Consider the following 14,885-nt stretch of genomic DNA (forward strand, 5'->3'; position numbering starts at 1 on the left):
GGCCGACGGCGTAAGCAAGAAACCATCACCATCAATCACAACGTCCCCCTCGAGTGACGCATGCATCCTCTCGCAAAGCTGCCTCGCCAATTTCGTTGGAAGAACATTAGGGTTCTTCAAAGTCTTCTCTCTCACTAAGTCAGTCCCGTCGGGTGTAAATCTGATCTCCCGAAACTGCTAAAGCAGGTGCGTTGGTGACGCACGTTCAACGGCGGCTTGACAGTGCTGTGGTACTCATCAGTCCCGTCTCACTGACAGGCGTCAAGAATCTCCATGGTTAGTCTGGCACCCGTCTAGAGCTTCCCTTCTTTAGATCGGTTTTCGATAAATTCGCGGTCTTCAGTCGCCATAATCGATGTTCCGAAGCCCAGGGCAGGCTTTGTTCTCAACCATCCTTCACTGTCAAGTGATGTAAAGGCGCCATGTATCACACAGTTTGCTACGAGGCCATCCATGGAATGTTACCTGTCTTCACTACGCTGAACATTGTGATTCAAGTCGCGGTAAGATATAATATTTCGGAGATTTTATCGACATCAAACCTTGGTCTATAACGCTCTCTCTTGTGAGTGACGAGAGACTAGTCAGTTTCCACAACCTATCTAGTTTAATTTCTTGGATGGGTCTACAGATGCTTCAAATTGAAGGCTCTACAGTTAAAAGTACGAAAATAAGTGCGAGCTCCCGAGAGGTGAATGGCATAAACTCTATATTGTTTCCGAGCGGGTCTTGTTGCCCGATCTTCTCCAACGAAGTGCAGTGTTCGGATACAATACCTCGTACAGGTAAACACCTTTGGGATGTTTTTAAACTGAAAGGGAATGACCAATAAGATCCTCAACCTCTAATTTAGGAAAGTTTCGCATTATCAGATGCAACAAATAAGCATTGAGTTTCTCTCACACCATGAGCGTCGGTCTCGCCATTTAAGCATGCGGACGCCGGAGAATCCTACAAAGGCCGACTTGCTGTGATAGGTTGTCGGTGTTTTATTAGCAGACCTTCGTGGCATTGCAGGAAGCCCCGCCGACGTTGCGCAAGTCTCAGTTATGCCCTGCGTCGAGTCGAGATCATGTTGGTTCTTGGAACCGGGCTTGATCCGTCTGCACTAAAAAGTAGCATGTCACAAAATCTGGAATTCCAAGCCAAATAGACACTAAGGACGCTTTCACCGCCGCTGACATACATGACCATTTAAAAACGGGTTGAGACAGCATTTTTTAGCCAGGACGGGGCCACATCCGGGGGAGTGTGGGGAAAGCTCTGGGGGCGCCAAGCTGCTCCGCAGAGGCCGGCCCGGCCCTCCAATGACAGTGAAGAGGTGGTCTGACAAACGCCGGATAAGGCGAACATTACCCCGCCAGTCCGCTGAGGAAGTACAGCTCCGTAGGTACTTTACCTTAGGTAGGTCGCTAGGTAGACCGCAGCCAACATTTTTCTGAGTACTTCTTCCTCTGCCCATCTTTACTGACGTCATTGTACGTGTACACGATTCTGGCGGAATGACATACGACACCCGTCACTCACACCTATCAATTGGCTTGTACTAGTAAAATCTGCCTTGCAAGAACTCCTCGACAAATTTTTGGCCTCTTCATAGCCCCAAAGCCGGGAAACACACCACCCTCCGACGCTAGAAGAAAATAAGCGGCCAATCCGTCATCATATGACCCCCTCACTGCGGCTCTACTGCGGACAGTCCAGGAAAGCTGGACCATGCGGAGAGAGCTATCAGTCTGCAAGCGGAGCCAGCGGACCAGCCAGCCAGCTTTGTTAAGCCCAGGTTCGATGTGCCAATACTTTGTCTCGATCCGTAAGGTTGCGTGTTGTGGCGTCCAACGTGTCGTCTGCCATGCCGCAAACCAAGATGCCGCTCTCCCCCAAGCCCAACGGCGCAGCAGCACGACGTTGACCCTTTGCTCGGCTACCCATGTAACTCTCACCATGCCCTCCCTACGTTATGTGGGGAAGAAAGTTGCGGTCGTCTGGTCGCAACGTCCGACATCCCAGACGAACCCCTGTTGCTCTTCCCACGCCCCCTCTTCTGGGTGTCTGCCTTTGCCTTACATTGCCTTATCAAAGGTTGGTGGTGATCCATTGCAGTGACGAACTTGTCCAAGCTTCCCCTCACAAAGTGAAATTGTGCTGATCTTGGTACCGCGCAGTAGGTAAGATGTGTGCCCCCTCCCCCATATATACCCGTCCTAGGTCTCGTCATCCGAAGCTACCGGATTGCTTCTCACGTTCCTTGCTCTTCCCGTCCCACACCGCTATCTTTGTATGAAGAATAGTTGTATTCAAGAGCTCAATTGGACGCCATGATCAACATCGCATTGGCACTCGTAGCTCTGGCTGTCTTGCCTCGGGCAGCCCAGGCTCTGTATGAGAATGGCTCTGTCATTGCTCCGTGCGACTCACCCATCTATTGCTATGGTGAGATACTGAAGGAAATCGAGTTGGCGAGGCCTTTCTCCGATTCGAAGACGTTTGTAGACATGTCAGTGCCCAAGAACGGATATTGCGTCCATACTCAACCGGAGCTTTTCTGACTTTTCTTCCTCGATCTAGGCCTGCCATCAAATCTCTTGAAGACATCCAAGTTGCTTTCAACAACATATCGAAGCCACTCAGTAACAACACGGAGCTCAACGACTTCCTGCGCGCCAACTTTGCTCAAGCGGGTAACGAGCTCAAAGCAGTCCCCAAGGACCAGCTGAAGACAGACCCGAAGTTTCTCGAGAAGATCAACGACACTGTGATCAGGGAGTTTTCACAGAAGGTCATCGACATTTGGCCGGACCTTACCCGCACCTACGTAGGGTCGGGCGGTAACACCTCGTTCCCCAATAGCTTCATCCCGGTGAACCGAACATTCGTCGTCGCTGGTGGGCGATTTCGAGAGCCATACTACTGGGACAGTTACTGTAAATGACCTTCTAAACTTCATTCCATGTTGTCGGCGTGATTGCTGACCATTCGACACGGACAGGGATTCTCGAGGGCCTCCTGCGGACCGGTGGTGCCTTCACCGAAATCTCCAAGAACACCGTTGAAAATTTCCTCGATTTTGTGGAAAGATTCGGCATTGTGCCCAATGGAGCCCGAGTTTACTACCTTAATCGCTCACAGCCGCCGTTGTTAGCGCAAATGGTGCGTCTCTACGTTGAGTATACCAACGATAGGAGCATTCTTCAGCGGGCAATTCCACTGTTGATCAAAGAGCACGAGTTCTGGACCACCAACCGCACCATTGAAGTCGTAAAGAATGGAACCACATATCGTCTAAACCAGTGGGTCAGCTCGGGTTGCCAAAGACTATGATCGGGGCTGACAGTTTGTCTCCAGATACAACGTAACCAACACACAACCCCGTCCGGAATCGTACAGAGAAGACTACATCACTGCTTCTAACAGCTCATATTACTCTACAAGCGGCATAATCTACCCGGAAGTCGAGACATTGAACGAGACCGAAAAGGCTCGTGTGTACGCCAACTTGGCTTCCGGCGCCGAGAGTGGCTGGGACTACACTTCTCGCTGGATTGCCAGGCCCGAGGATGCGACGAGGGATGTCTACTTCCCTCTGAGATCTTTGAACATTCTCAACACCGTGCCAGTGGAGCTCAACGCCATACTCTATTGGAACGAGATCACCATTGCTGCTCTCTTGAAATCCACAGACAACAGCACCGGAGCAGCCGCCTGGACCCAGCTCGCCAATAATCGCAGTGAGGCAATGTACGACCTGATGTGGAATTCGACTTTGGCAAGCTATTTTGACTACAACGTCACCTCGGGAGCCCAGAACATTTACATCCCGAAGGACGACGACGCTAGCGATGTCGAGACCAAAACTGCCGAATCAGAGCAGCAAGTCCTCTTCTCCGTTTCTCAGTTCTATCCCTTCTGGACGGGGGCGGCACCGGCCCATCTCAAGAATAACCCTTATGCCGTAAAGCAAGCGTTCGAGCGCGTGGAGAAGTATCTGGACATCAAGAAGGGCGGCATCCCGGCCACGAATCTCAAGACTGGGCAACAATGGGATCAACCCAATGTCTGGCCACCGCTCATGCACATCCTGATGGAAGGATTACGCAAAACGCCTGCTACCTTCGGGGAATCGGATCCCGCGTGGTGCGATGTTCAGAAGCTTGCACTCCGCCTCGGCCAGCGGTACCTAGACTCAACCTTTTGCACATGGTATGCGACGGGAGGCTCCACGAGCGAGACCCCCCAGCTGCAGGGCCTGTCATCCCAGAACGTCGGTACCATGTTCGAGAAGTATGGCGACAACGCGACCAATGTCGCCGGAAGTGGAGGAGAATACGAGGTGGTGGAAGGTTTCGGCTGGACGAACGGCGTCCTCCTATGGGCGGTCGATGTGTTCGGAAACGACTTGAAGCGGCCAGATTGCGGAAACATAACGGCGGCCAACGTTCACCCTGGAAAGAGAAGCTTACCTCAACGCGCGGTTGAGCTGAACCACTACGATGCAAGCTGGACCAAGAAGTTTGGCAGGCGCGCGGTAGAGGCATAGAAGAAGTTGTGAAGCCACCGAGAAGTCACTAAACGAGTGCATCGCACTGATTTGCAATCGCTAGACATAATACTATGCATACATAATTCACATCGCGTAATGCGGAAACTGTTGGTATGCTTGTCGTTCTCGGAGTCAAATAACGGGACTTTGGCTTTCTTGCTCGTCGTCATTGCGACTAAGAAGCTCTACTCTATAAAAAGCACCGGGAAAGGAACCCGGTGAAGGGTTATGAGTGGTGTGGATGGCAAGGACGAGGGCAAGAGAAATACACAAGGCGAAAGTGGCAGTTTATCACAATCAAAGACGCTTGCAACGGCCCTGAATTCCGTTCCCCCTTCAAGTTCACCAAGTCTGAGAGATCTTCGACATCGCCAGTTTCGACGTTCTTTTGGACATATAAGAGCAGATATACCGGGCTTATCAAACCAGCCCATCTTTTAATTCGATGCTCCACTCAAATCGCAACTGATTTCAAATGTGATGGCCTGGCTGCAAACTAACAATACTCGGCACCGCACAGGCGCGCGATGGCCTCGATTGGAACAAGCTTATGAGAGGATGAGGCCAGGTCGAAGGAAGTCCTTCAGCGAGATGTCGCTACAGAGAACTTTGTCATCAAGCAGAAACCACCAGTTACCGGCTCCCCAAGGCCAGTAACGTCCCCTTTTGAGCATTACCGTGTTGACCGCGAGAGTGTTTTAGTTGGTACAGTAGTGACTGGCTATCTTCAAGCCACCCTGTTTTGTTCTGTTCGACAACGACAATACTTGAGATTCGTAGCACAAAAGACGTGGTTGGTGATGAATTGCTAAAGGCAACGACGCTGCCATCAATCGACTGGTTAGGGTGATGAGAAAATGACCGCAATCCACCAACGCCATATAACCCGTATTCCCTGCTCTGCAAGCATCCGAGTGCTGTATGCCTCATGTCGAAACTTCCCGAGCGCTGCCAGCACGATGCTGAGCCCTCTCCCTGACGTCTTGACTTCCTCGCCATTACTCGAATCTCTCAACCGGATTGAAGCTGGATGTCCAGATTTCAACAAAGACTCTCATGTCTAAGAAGCGAGAACAGCAAGAGGTCGAGCACTCGACCTTGCTTTTCAACGGCTTGCCTCTTGGTACCTTCGTGTGTCCAGCCAGCCTTCTCAAGCACTCTCCGACTCGCCGTGTTAGTACTGAACATGGACGCCTCCAACCTCAACAGTTCAGGGTGGGTTTCGAAACAGAATCTGCAGAGGGCCACCAAGGCTTCGCTAGCAAAGCCTTGTCCCCAATATTCCTCGCCAATCCAGTAGCCCAGCTCCCAGGTACGGTGCAACACATCATTGCCGCGGATGATGCCTATGTTGCCGACGTAGGCTCCGTCTTCTAGTCTGCAAACGGCAAAGTCGTTGCCCGGGTCTTTGGCGCACATTGTGAGACAGACCTCGGCATGCTCAAGCAGATAAGGCGATGGGAAGGTGTTCCGCATGTTTCTTGCTATCTTGAGGTTGTTTGCAAGTCGTGCCATGTCCGGGGCGTCAGCGAATGTGGAAGGCCGGACAAGGAGCCGCTTCGTGATTATCACGGCACCACTGGTGGCGCCGTTGCTGTGCGCGACAGTCTGTGTTGTGGATAACATGTTTGATGGTTGTGTTGGCAACAGATCAGATGGAACAACCTGGATGAGGAAGGGGGCGGCAAGGGAGAAGAAGGTAGGCAGTTTCTCATGGATAAGAGAGAAAACACCAAGTCACCTGAACAAAATCTTGCAGCTTCAGAGCATAGTGGAGAGAGCCAACAAAGATAGTTAGCTCTTCCTCGGTACCAAGAGTTACAAGCTCGTGCTGCTGCAGGGAGTTTTCATGCATAATCACGGGAGATACGGTCCATAGCAGAGACTGTGTTGAAAAGGGAAATGTAGCCGCGTTGGCTCAATGTAATCATGACCCGGCCGGGTTAGGGAGCGGAGACCGACAGACCCCCCATCGCAAAAGTGCTCTTTGCCTCTCTACTCATCTGCTTGAGACTAATTCTCCAGGAGGCCAGCTGGCATTAAGCTGCTGCCAGACGGCGGGGGAAAAACATGGATATGGTCTGTGCAGCAATAAAGCCTAAGGTACCTACCTACCTAGGTAGGTACTGAGCTGCTGAGCAAGGTACCTAGGTACCTTTTAGCTGTCTGAGGTGCTTTGCCAGTTGTCGCCCGGTGGCTCTTTTCCATGCCGAGAGCACCGGCCAATAATCAATTTTCGAGCTCCGTCAGACAACCGTGACGTTGAAGACTGACAAAGCTCCGCTCCACCCATCATCAGCTTCATCCAAAGCTGCAGCACCCACGCCCGCTCGACCAAAGACAATACGATCGACATCCCCGATTCCTTGCGCTGCGCATTTATCTCGACAGACGAACAATTTACAGGCCTACATCATGTCTGGAGGAAGAAGCCCCATGGAGGAGGCTTACGCGCGCCTTAGGCAGGTTGCTGAGCAGCAGCAGAAGCGCGGCGGCTTCGGTGGCGGCGGATTGCCCGGTGGCCCTCGCGGCGCCGGTATGGGACTGGCGGGTCTTGTTCTTCTGGGAGGTGCTGCGTTTGTGGCCCAGAATGCGCTGTTCAACGTCGATGGCGGTCACAGAGCGATCAAGTACCGGAGGACGACTGGTGTGAGCAAAGAGATCTACGCCGAAGGTATATCCAGCACTCCTAGCACGACTCTCGGCGGATGTTGTTGTCCCAGCATAATGAGTTCCACCTTATCTAACCTGGCACTGCCGTGTAGGAACTCACTTCGTCATTCCTTGGTTTGAGACTCCCGTCACCTACGATGTTCGCGCGAAGCCGAGAAACGTTGCCTCCCTTACGGGAACCAAGGACTTGCAGATGGTCAATATCACCTGCCGTGTTCTTTCCAGACCCGATATCGCGGCTCTGCCTCAGATCTACCGCACATTGGGTACCGACTACGACGAGAGAGTGCTTCCATCCATCGTCAACGAGGTCCTCAAGAGCGTCGTCGCTCAGTTCAACGCTTCCCAGCTGATCACCCAGCGAGAGATGGTTGCTAAGCTGGTCCGCGAGAACCTTTCTCGACGTGCCGCGCGGTTCAACATTCTTCTGGATGACGTGTCCCTGACGGTATGTTTTTTGTCCCTTCTGACCTCCAATGTGCACGCACTGACTCGACTCCGCAGCACCTTGCATTCTCTCCCGAGTTCACGGCCGCCGTCGAGGCGAAACAGGTCGCTCAGCAGGAGGCTCAGCGCGCAGCCTTCGTCGTTGACAAGGCTCGACAAGAGAAGCAGGCCATGGTTGTCAAGGCCCAGGGTGAGGCCCGCTCCGCCGAGCTGATTGGAGATGCTATCAAGAAGAGCAAGGCCTACGTTGAGTTGAAGAAGATCGAGAACGCCCGTTTCATCGCTCAACAGATGCAGGAGTCTGGTAGCAAGAACAGACTGCTGCTCGACTCCGAGGGCCTGGGCTTGAACGTGTTTGAGGATCGCGAGAAGAACTGAAGCGGTTTCTTGTGAGCGATAAAAATCTCCCCTGTATTCCTACAGTCTTTGAAGGACCTGTACAATAATGAAAACGCCTGAAAGCTTTGGACACAAACCCTTCCTTCGCATATGCAGAAGGAAAGGGCTGATGTATATTGAATCCGTGTAATACAAACAACCTGCTCAGCTATTTATCGTAATCTCCAGATGGGTGAATACATACCTCACTTGCCGAATCCTAATTTATATGAACTTCAAGGTCTCATCGTCTGGTTTGTTTCTTGGGGTTTGCGCAGCACAGACCACAACGTCCACTTCAACACTTGACGTGGGGCTAGGCATCTCCAGGCTCTGGGCATCCCCTCCTCCCCTGCTCAGCTTACACTGCCTAGGTAGGTACCTAGGCTTGCTAGGTAGCAACTGAAGCCCCTCCCCCACCACGACTTACCTATTGCCCACCTCAGCCGTCAATCGTGCAACTGTCACAACTCCAACAAACGAACGATACCCACGACCGAACGAACCCATCCGCGAACCCTCACCTTTTGCAACGCAATTCGACCTAGAATAACCTCACGCAATCTAGCACGACTCTCCAAACAAACTCCAATCCGGCAAGATGTTGATCAAGTACGTGCGCTTCAGCCATTCAGCAGCGAGCAGTGGCCAATCTTCCCGACACCAAAACGCCGAAACAGTTCGAACTAACTGCTCGGACCGGCAGGGTGCGGACGTTGACCGGAAAGGAGATTGAGCTCGACATCGAGAACGAGTACAAGGCGTGTGCTCCCTCCATGATACTTTCTTGTCGAGTGCTTGAGAAGACGGCGTCGGTCTGACTATTCCGACAACAGGTCTCGCAGATAAAGGAGAAGGTCGAGGAGAAGGAGGGCATCCCCCCAGTTCAGCAGAGACTGATCTATGGCGGCAAGCAAATGTGAGGCTTCAAATCACCAAACAGAAGCGCCCCCCCCCCCCCCCCCCCCCGGGCCGGAGGATATGGGTAGAACAGTTGACTGACGCCACGCGCCTTGGTCCAACAGGGTTGACGACAAGTCCGCATCCGAGTACGGCCTCGAGGCTGGTGCCACGCTGCATTTGGTCCTTGCCCTGCGCGGCGGCATCTGATTCGGTTGCTCGGAGAGAATGAATACTGACCGAGAGGGAAACGTCTCGGGGACTCCCTGGCACCTAGGTTAAGGGCACATCACTAGAGTGGCGGGGCTATTAATGGAATGTGCCAGGGTGCCAGGTCGTCTTCGTCCGAGGGGAAACAGCTGTTGCGGCCGCTGCCACTGGGTCCGGAGCAATGCGATGGCGGAGACCTGCACTTGGGCGTCAAATCTACGCAGGGTTTAGTTCGCGCAGACACATGCAATAGTCAAAGCATGGCGATAGAACATCCGCCCATTAAGAACAAGTTTCGTTTGACCATCGCACTGCCGTAGAAGTAGAATGAAATTTCGCACTTGTATATATATATACAAATATGTAACTCGAGGCTAGCCCGTTGGGCATGTTCAAGCACGTTACATATCTAAGCCCAAACCTAGGCCGATGCTATTGCCTCCATCTCGTAGGCAAGAAGTACCTTCTGATGCAAGTGGGTATTTACCATATCCCGCCGACGCCCAAATCCTAATGCCGCATGGCATATCCGTGTCCCAACGCCCGTAAGTTACAAATCTTCAAAAATCATTTTCCATATCCCTATTCGGATTACTGTTGCGCAAGTTTCCTCGATGCTTCAGCGCCTGCCCTTCTTCTTGGGCATGAATATGTCAACCGCCTTTCTCTTTCTAGGCAGCTCTTGGTTGCCTGGGATTGGACGGGCTGGATGCATCTCATCCAGGGATGCGGGCAGCGGTGGCGACTGCGGGCCATTATTATGGGCAAGCACCTTGTGACCACGCGGCGGCTCTGTACTCCTAGTGACCGGTTCGGGCTTGGGCTTGGGTCGCTCGACTCTAATGTTGCTATTCGGCCGAGGTGCGTTTCCGAGAATTCCACCGCCACATCGCAAACCTGCCGGCTGCGAGCTCGACGGAGACGATGATGGTTTGACTGCAGAGCTGAACTTAGCAGATGCGGAGAGGGGTCGAGCTTTGAGCCCTGTAGAATTGGAGGGCGCCACAGGCTTGTTGGGCGGAGAGATTGGGCCGACAGAATTGCTGGCCTTGCTCCTCTTCTTGGGCGTTTCCTCATCGCCGAACAAATCACCGCCCTCGTCATCGGACGAGTCGGAAACATAAGTGGTCCTGGATGGTGCGACATATGTAGAATGCGTGGGAGGGCGAGCGCTAGTTGACGTAGGACGAAATACCGGTTGAGTCGAGATCCGATGCTCGGCGGCCATGGAAGGCGGAGCCTTGCTCAGCCGCGGGGCCCTGATCAAGCCCGTAGGAACGGCCAGGTTGCTTCTTATGCCGACAATCTCCTTGGCCTCTCGCCGAGCTTTCTTCATTACGCTGGCGCCCGTAGTCGTCTTCATCCTGCTTCCAGCCGCGAAGCTGAGGGAGCTGGGAAGCTCTTTCCCTCCTCGACCTCGAGTTCCAAAGGTGCGGCCCGTCTTGGGTGGCGTCGGTAGGAATCTGGCAAACTTTGGATCGACGATTCTGCTGACATTGTTGTCCTTTTTCTGCTGCAGACCCTGAACCCTCGCGAGTAACTCGGCCTCTGCCTGCTGTTGAGCCTGACGACGTTCCTCCGCGTATCGTTCGTATATCTTGTACCACTTCGATGGGTTTTTAGGCGCGTAGTTCTTTTCGTGGCTTTCGGTTGGGAACTCTTTCTTGATGAGACGTAGCCAAAGCTCGGAGGTTTCGCCTTGTATGTGTGGAGAGTTGAGTTCAATCTCGCGAAGCTGGGCAGGGTTTGTGACCCTTATAAGGATGTCTCGAACATGGTGGTATTGAAGAGTGTCGCCATTTCCAACACTGCTGAGCTCAGCGATATGTCTCTGACACACAGCGATGCACAGTTCAGCAAGCGATTTAGCAGGCGCCATGGTTATTTTGTAGCTGGGCAAATACGCTAGCCTGCTGTTCTTCCAGTCTTGATGGCGATGTTCGGGTGTGTGACGGGTGATGTACGACCGGATCGCAATCTCATTGTTGACAAAGACTGGAGGCGTCGGTGATATATACAGGCTGTTGGGGGGAGTTTGGCGAGTTGGTCCCCATGGACCTGTGAAAAAAGACTCAATTTGATGCGAGATAAGTTGTTCGGGGGCTTGACTTTTGTGGTTGCTGTTGTTTGTCGCTCAGGGAAGGTGGAAGGCGCAGGCAGACAGGTCCCTTTAAAGAGGTCACGACAATGGAGTTCCAGGTTTATAGTGGAGCAGGTGTCTTTTAAGTGGTTCTCCGCAGCTGACTTGGACAGGCCCCTGTCAGTGCTAGTCGGCAATCAATGTACAGAGTACAGAGTACAATCACTGACATGTACGGATACCTGGGCCATCATGATCTTTCGGGTTGCTTTCCAGCCTTTAGAGGCTGTTTCCCCTAATGATTTCTATCAAACAATCATAAGAAACTTCCCCCACGCTACAGCTTACAATTAATCTGAAAGACCGATTGTCCTGCAACCTACCTTTTAGGCAGGTGCTTTGATTCGAGGTTACTCTCATTCCACCCTAGGCACGTCACATGATTTTCTGCGCTAATCTCTAAGAAGACACTGCCGTTCACGTATGCAGGGTACCTTGCTCTGCTTCCTGCCTGCTTGCCTTACCTCAGTGCTCAGGTCCACCATACTTACTGCCTTGGACGTCATTGCAAAGAAACGACTTCACCTCAACCTCCCGATTCTGGGACGCCAAAGGAACCTCATAGCCAGACCATCCATTCTCATCATGGCGGACTCTACGTACATCAAACCAGAGCCATACATCAAGCCCGACCCTGAAGCTGTGACAGCTTCTCCCCTCGAAGACGACGACCTTTACGAAGATGCCGGCGATCTTGAGTTTTTCGACCAATATAGCGACCAGGGATCCTTTGGCCAAGCATATTTAGCCCGAGTCCCCAAGGACTTGTGGGAGGCATGGGACAGCCTGCCAGATGACGCCGAAATCGAGGTTGGCACTATGCGACAGTGGGACGTTGTGCGCCCAGATGGCAGCGTAGAGGTATGCTGGAACGCGCGATACGACGAGGCTGGGCAGGTCAATTGACTGGTTTATTTATTTCTAGCACCGCTTCAAAATGCTTCTTAATTCCGACCGAGCCGAGCACCAGCTCATGCCCAAGGAATACGATTTGGAGATGGGCAAGGAGCTTGCGCGCAGCACGTTCGTCTTCACCGAAGAAGACCTGCCCGGCTTCAAGGCGAAGTCGAAGGCGAGAACCGATGCGGCAAATGCTGGTATTCCGGCCCGGTTCCTGCGGCCCAAGGCCGACAAAGTAGAAAAGAAACCGTTTGAGAAGGGTCGTCGTTGGCAGCCCTATTACCGCAAGGCAATTCCCAGTAAGCTCGACCCGCGTTCGTCGGGATGTCTGGTGTCTAATTTGGCGCAGAGAAGACGAAGATCGCCGCCCGGATTCAATACGAGCTAGCTTGCAAGCCTGTCGACAATGCCGAGAGTCAAGCAATCCTGCAGCGGAAGCAAGTTGAGGCCCAGCGGCCGAAGCACACACTTCAGATCATGGAGCAGCGCGCAGCCAACAGCATTATCCACCATGGGTCTGCTGCCGCCGTGGAGAAGTTTGGCTCTTTCATTGTAAGTAGCGACCGGCCTGCTCGTTGCTTCCCGCCGCTAATGCAGCTCAGAAAACGTCTGCGCCCACAAAGGCCACGAAGCCCAAAAAGGCCGAGAACAGAGCTGCCCGTATGTCGGAGGAACAGCTTCTCGACGGCCTCATGGAGGCTTTCAGGAGGTACGAGTACTGGAAAATGTCCATTCTCAAGGCCAGATTCGATCAGCCCGAGGCTTTCTTGCGCCAGACTTTGGAGAAGATCGCAGTTCTCAACCGATCCGGCATTCACGCCAACGAGTGGTCGCTACAGGAACACCTCAAGAGTATGGCCTCCGGCGCGACCAGCGAAACCGCCCCAGAGGAGGCTGCTGCCGACGACGACGATGACGACGAAGTGGTTATGGAGGACGTTGTGTAAAGGGTTTGTACTTATACTATATGAACTACGGGCTTGGGGCCCGAAAGGCATTGCGTGGCGTTCGGATTGGCACTGCTCGACTTGGTTCGAGGGTAGGTGGTTTGCTACTTTCAGGGACTTCTGATACCCCCTGGGCACTGGATTACAACGCGATTCGTAGAGCTTGCTTAGCCGCTATTCGACATCCAGCACGGGAGAGGAATGAAGCACGCATCGTGCGTTCTTGCGAAAAGTATGCAGGTTTCTCGCAGTGTGATGTTGTCTGCAGGGCTCAACGATACGTGCCCGTTCTTGGTGCATGCAGCGTTGGCTGTGTTGGTTGAAGATCATCTCTCTCCGAAGTGGGGAACCCACTAACTTCATTCTTAAATCATGACATGCTGTTACTACCTAGGGTTGATTGATGTCTCTACGCATCCGGAACAAGATTCGACGCGCATTTACTTTCAGAAGCGCCGTTCTCCTCCACTTGTTTCATCCCATCGCACGTATGCCTCGTAAATCACTTAATCTCGTTCTCGACTTTGACGGGACGATCACGATAAAGGACACGATTGGAATCTTGGCAGACATTGCCCTACGGTTTCAGCACGAGCGCGGCATTGATCTTTCTTCGGCGTGGCAGCAGATACTCAAAGACTACAGCCATGATCATGCTGATCATGTCTCCAAGTACAAGCCTGGCGAATACGAGCGCATCAGTCTTGCTGATGAACTCGCCTACCTGCGTGGTCTAAGGGAAGTCGAGCTGCGGTCCGTCCAGCGTGTGGAGAAGTCTGGGTTGTTTCGGGGTATCACAAGAGAGGATCTCGAAAAAGCTGGAAACGCCGCGAGGATGGAAGGATCGGTCAAGCTCCGTGATGGTTTCGTAGAATTGATGCACATGGCCAAGGCGAATGGATGGTCCGTCTCTATTGTTTCTGTCAACTGGTCAAAATCCTTCATCAGCGGGGTCTTGTCGGACTACGGCTTTGTCGTCGTCGCCAACGAAATCGAGACCGATGGGAGTATCTCGGGGCCGGGTGAGCTCGGCCCGCCGACGCGAGATACCATCCTAACGACATGCGATGACAAGCTGCGCGCTTTGCGTGCTTTGACTGGCCCAGAGAGAGCGGAGGATGCTGAGAGGTTGGTCTACTTTGGCGACTCTACATCGGACATCGAGTGTCTGTTGGAGAGTCGTGGCATCGTGGTGTCGTCGAGTCCGGACTCGGGCTTGATGAAGACCCTGCGGAGAGTGGGATACGACGTGCCGCGGGTGCAGGAACGCCAGCCGTCCAGTGGCATCGTATGGGCCTCGACATTTGTGGAGGTTTTGAAGAGTGGTTTCCTGCCTCTCAGAGATGACTAGAAACGAGGGACTACCTCATAGCGGTTGGGTTGAGTCCAAGGCAAACAATCCACTAGGAGGACCGCTTACTGCGACATGCTTGTGCTGCCTCTGGCTCTTTGTTCAGGTGATTGGGGTCTTCAGGAGCACAACAATGCCATTCATTGTCTTTCTCTCTCTCTCTCTCTCTCTCTCTCTCTGTGTGTGTGTGTGTGTGTGTGCGCGTGTGTCCAGAACAGGCAACTGAGCTGAGGCATTGACATCTGCTATGTTCGACCATGAACCAGAAACAACACGGCGATCACAGGTTATGTTCAGGCATATGCGTCTCCGGTGGTGGTGATATGAATATATAAACATCTATAATCGCTATCCAAAGCCGAAACACCGGTCAAATAACCCACCCCAACAGCAAACCCA

At 52.8% G+C, this 14,885-nt stretch overlaps 7 protein-coding genes across 7 annotated transcripts; 5 read left to right on the plus strand and 2 right to left on the minus strand.

Annotated features, from left to right (window-relative positions):
* Window positions 1–2,045: 2,045 nt before the first annotated feature.
* Window positions 2,046–4,874, plus strand: CDEST_03338 (Putative glycoside hydrolase, family 37, six-hairpin glycosidase superfamily). The gene is made up of 4 exons (XM_062919497.1): window positions 2,046–2,497; window positions 2,569–2,924; window positions 2,990–3,290; window positions 3,346–4,874. Exons 1-4 carry the CDS (start codon window positions 2,319–2,321, stop codon window positions 4,535–4,537), a joined length of 2,028 nt encoding a protein of 675 aa, XP_062775548.1. The 5' UTR covers window positions 2,046–2,318; the 3' UTR covers window positions 4,538–4,874.
* Window positions 4,875–5,279: 405 nt separating this feature from the next.
* CDEST_03339 (Putative GNAT domain, acyl-CoA N-acyltransferase) lies at window positions 5,280–6,388 on the minus strand. The gene has a single exon (XM_062919498.1). It carries the CDS (start codon window positions 6,164–6,166, stop codon window positions 5,582–5,584), a length of 585 nt encoding a protein of 194 aa, XP_062775549.1. The 5' UTR covers window positions 6,167–6,388; the 3' UTR covers window positions 5,280–5,581.
* Window positions 6,389–6,740: 352 nt separating this feature from the next.
* Window positions 6,741–8,290, plus strand: CDEST_03340 (Putative prohibitin, Band 7 domain, Band 7/SPFH domain superfamily). The gene is made up of 3 exons (XM_062919499.1): window positions 6,741–7,214; window positions 7,306–7,661; window positions 7,718–8,290. Exons 1-3 carry the CDS (start codon window positions 6,956–6,958, stop codon window positions 8,036–8,038), a joined length of 936 nt encoding a protein of 311 aa, XP_062775550.1. The 5' UTR covers window positions 6,741–6,955; the 3' UTR covers window positions 8,039–8,290.
* A 189-nt stretch (window positions 8,291–8,479) lies between these two features.
* CDEST_03341 (Putative Ubiquitin-like domain-containing protein) lies at window positions 8,480–9,735 on the plus strand. The gene is made up of 4 exons (XM_062919500.1): window positions 8,480–8,650; window positions 8,745–8,799; window positions 8,875–8,957; window positions 9,064–9,735. Exons 1-4 carry the CDS (start codon window positions 8,640–8,642, stop codon window positions 9,146–9,148), a joined length of 234 nt encoding a protein of 77 aa, XP_062775551.1. The 5' UTR covers window positions 8,480–8,639; the 3' UTR covers window positions 9,149–9,735.
* A 1-nt stretch (window position 9,736) lies between these two features.
* Window positions 9,737–11,313, minus strand: CDEST_03342 (Putative RNA polymerase II transcription factor SIII, subunit A). Its single transcript, XM_062919501.1, has one exon. The coding sequence runs from the start codon at window positions 11,025–11,027 to the stop codon at window positions 9,768–9,770; it is 1,260 nt and encodes a 419-aa protein (XP_062775552.1). The 5' UTR covers window positions 11,028–11,313; the 3' UTR covers window positions 9,737–9,767.
* A 372-nt stretch (window positions 11,314–11,685) lies between these two features.
* Window positions 11,686–13,363, plus strand: CDEST_03343 (Putative transcription initiation factor IIF, beta subunit, TFIIF beta subunit, HTH). Its single transcript, XM_062919502.1, has 4 exons — window positions 11,686–12,149; window positions 12,214–12,487; window positions 12,538–12,740; window positions 12,791–13,363. The coding sequence occupies exons 1-4, from the start codon at window positions 11,712–11,714 to the stop codon at window positions 13,133–13,135; spliced, it is 1,260 nt and encodes a 419-aa protein (XP_062775553.1). The 5' UTR covers window positions 11,686–11,711; the 3' UTR covers window positions 13,136–13,363.
* A 262-nt stretch (window positions 13,364–13,625) lies between these two features.
* CDEST_03344 (Putative HAD superfamily protein) lies at window positions 13,626–14,486 on the plus strand (the record flags this gene model as incomplete). Its single annotated transcript, XM_062919503.1, has 1 exon — window positions 13,626–14,486. One exon carries the CDS (start codon window positions 13,626–13,628, stop codon window positions 14,484–14,486), a length of 861 nt encoding a protein of 286 aa, XP_062775554.1.
* Between the last annotated feature and the right edge of the window lie 399 nt (window positions 14,487–14,885).

Source organism: Colletotrichum destructivum, chromosome 2 (assembly GCF_034447905.1).
Source record: "Colletotrichum destructivum chromosome 2, complete sequence".
NCBI lineage: Eukaryota > Fungi > Ascomycota > Sordariomycetes > Glomerellales > Glomerellaceae > Colletotrichum > Colletotrichum destructivum.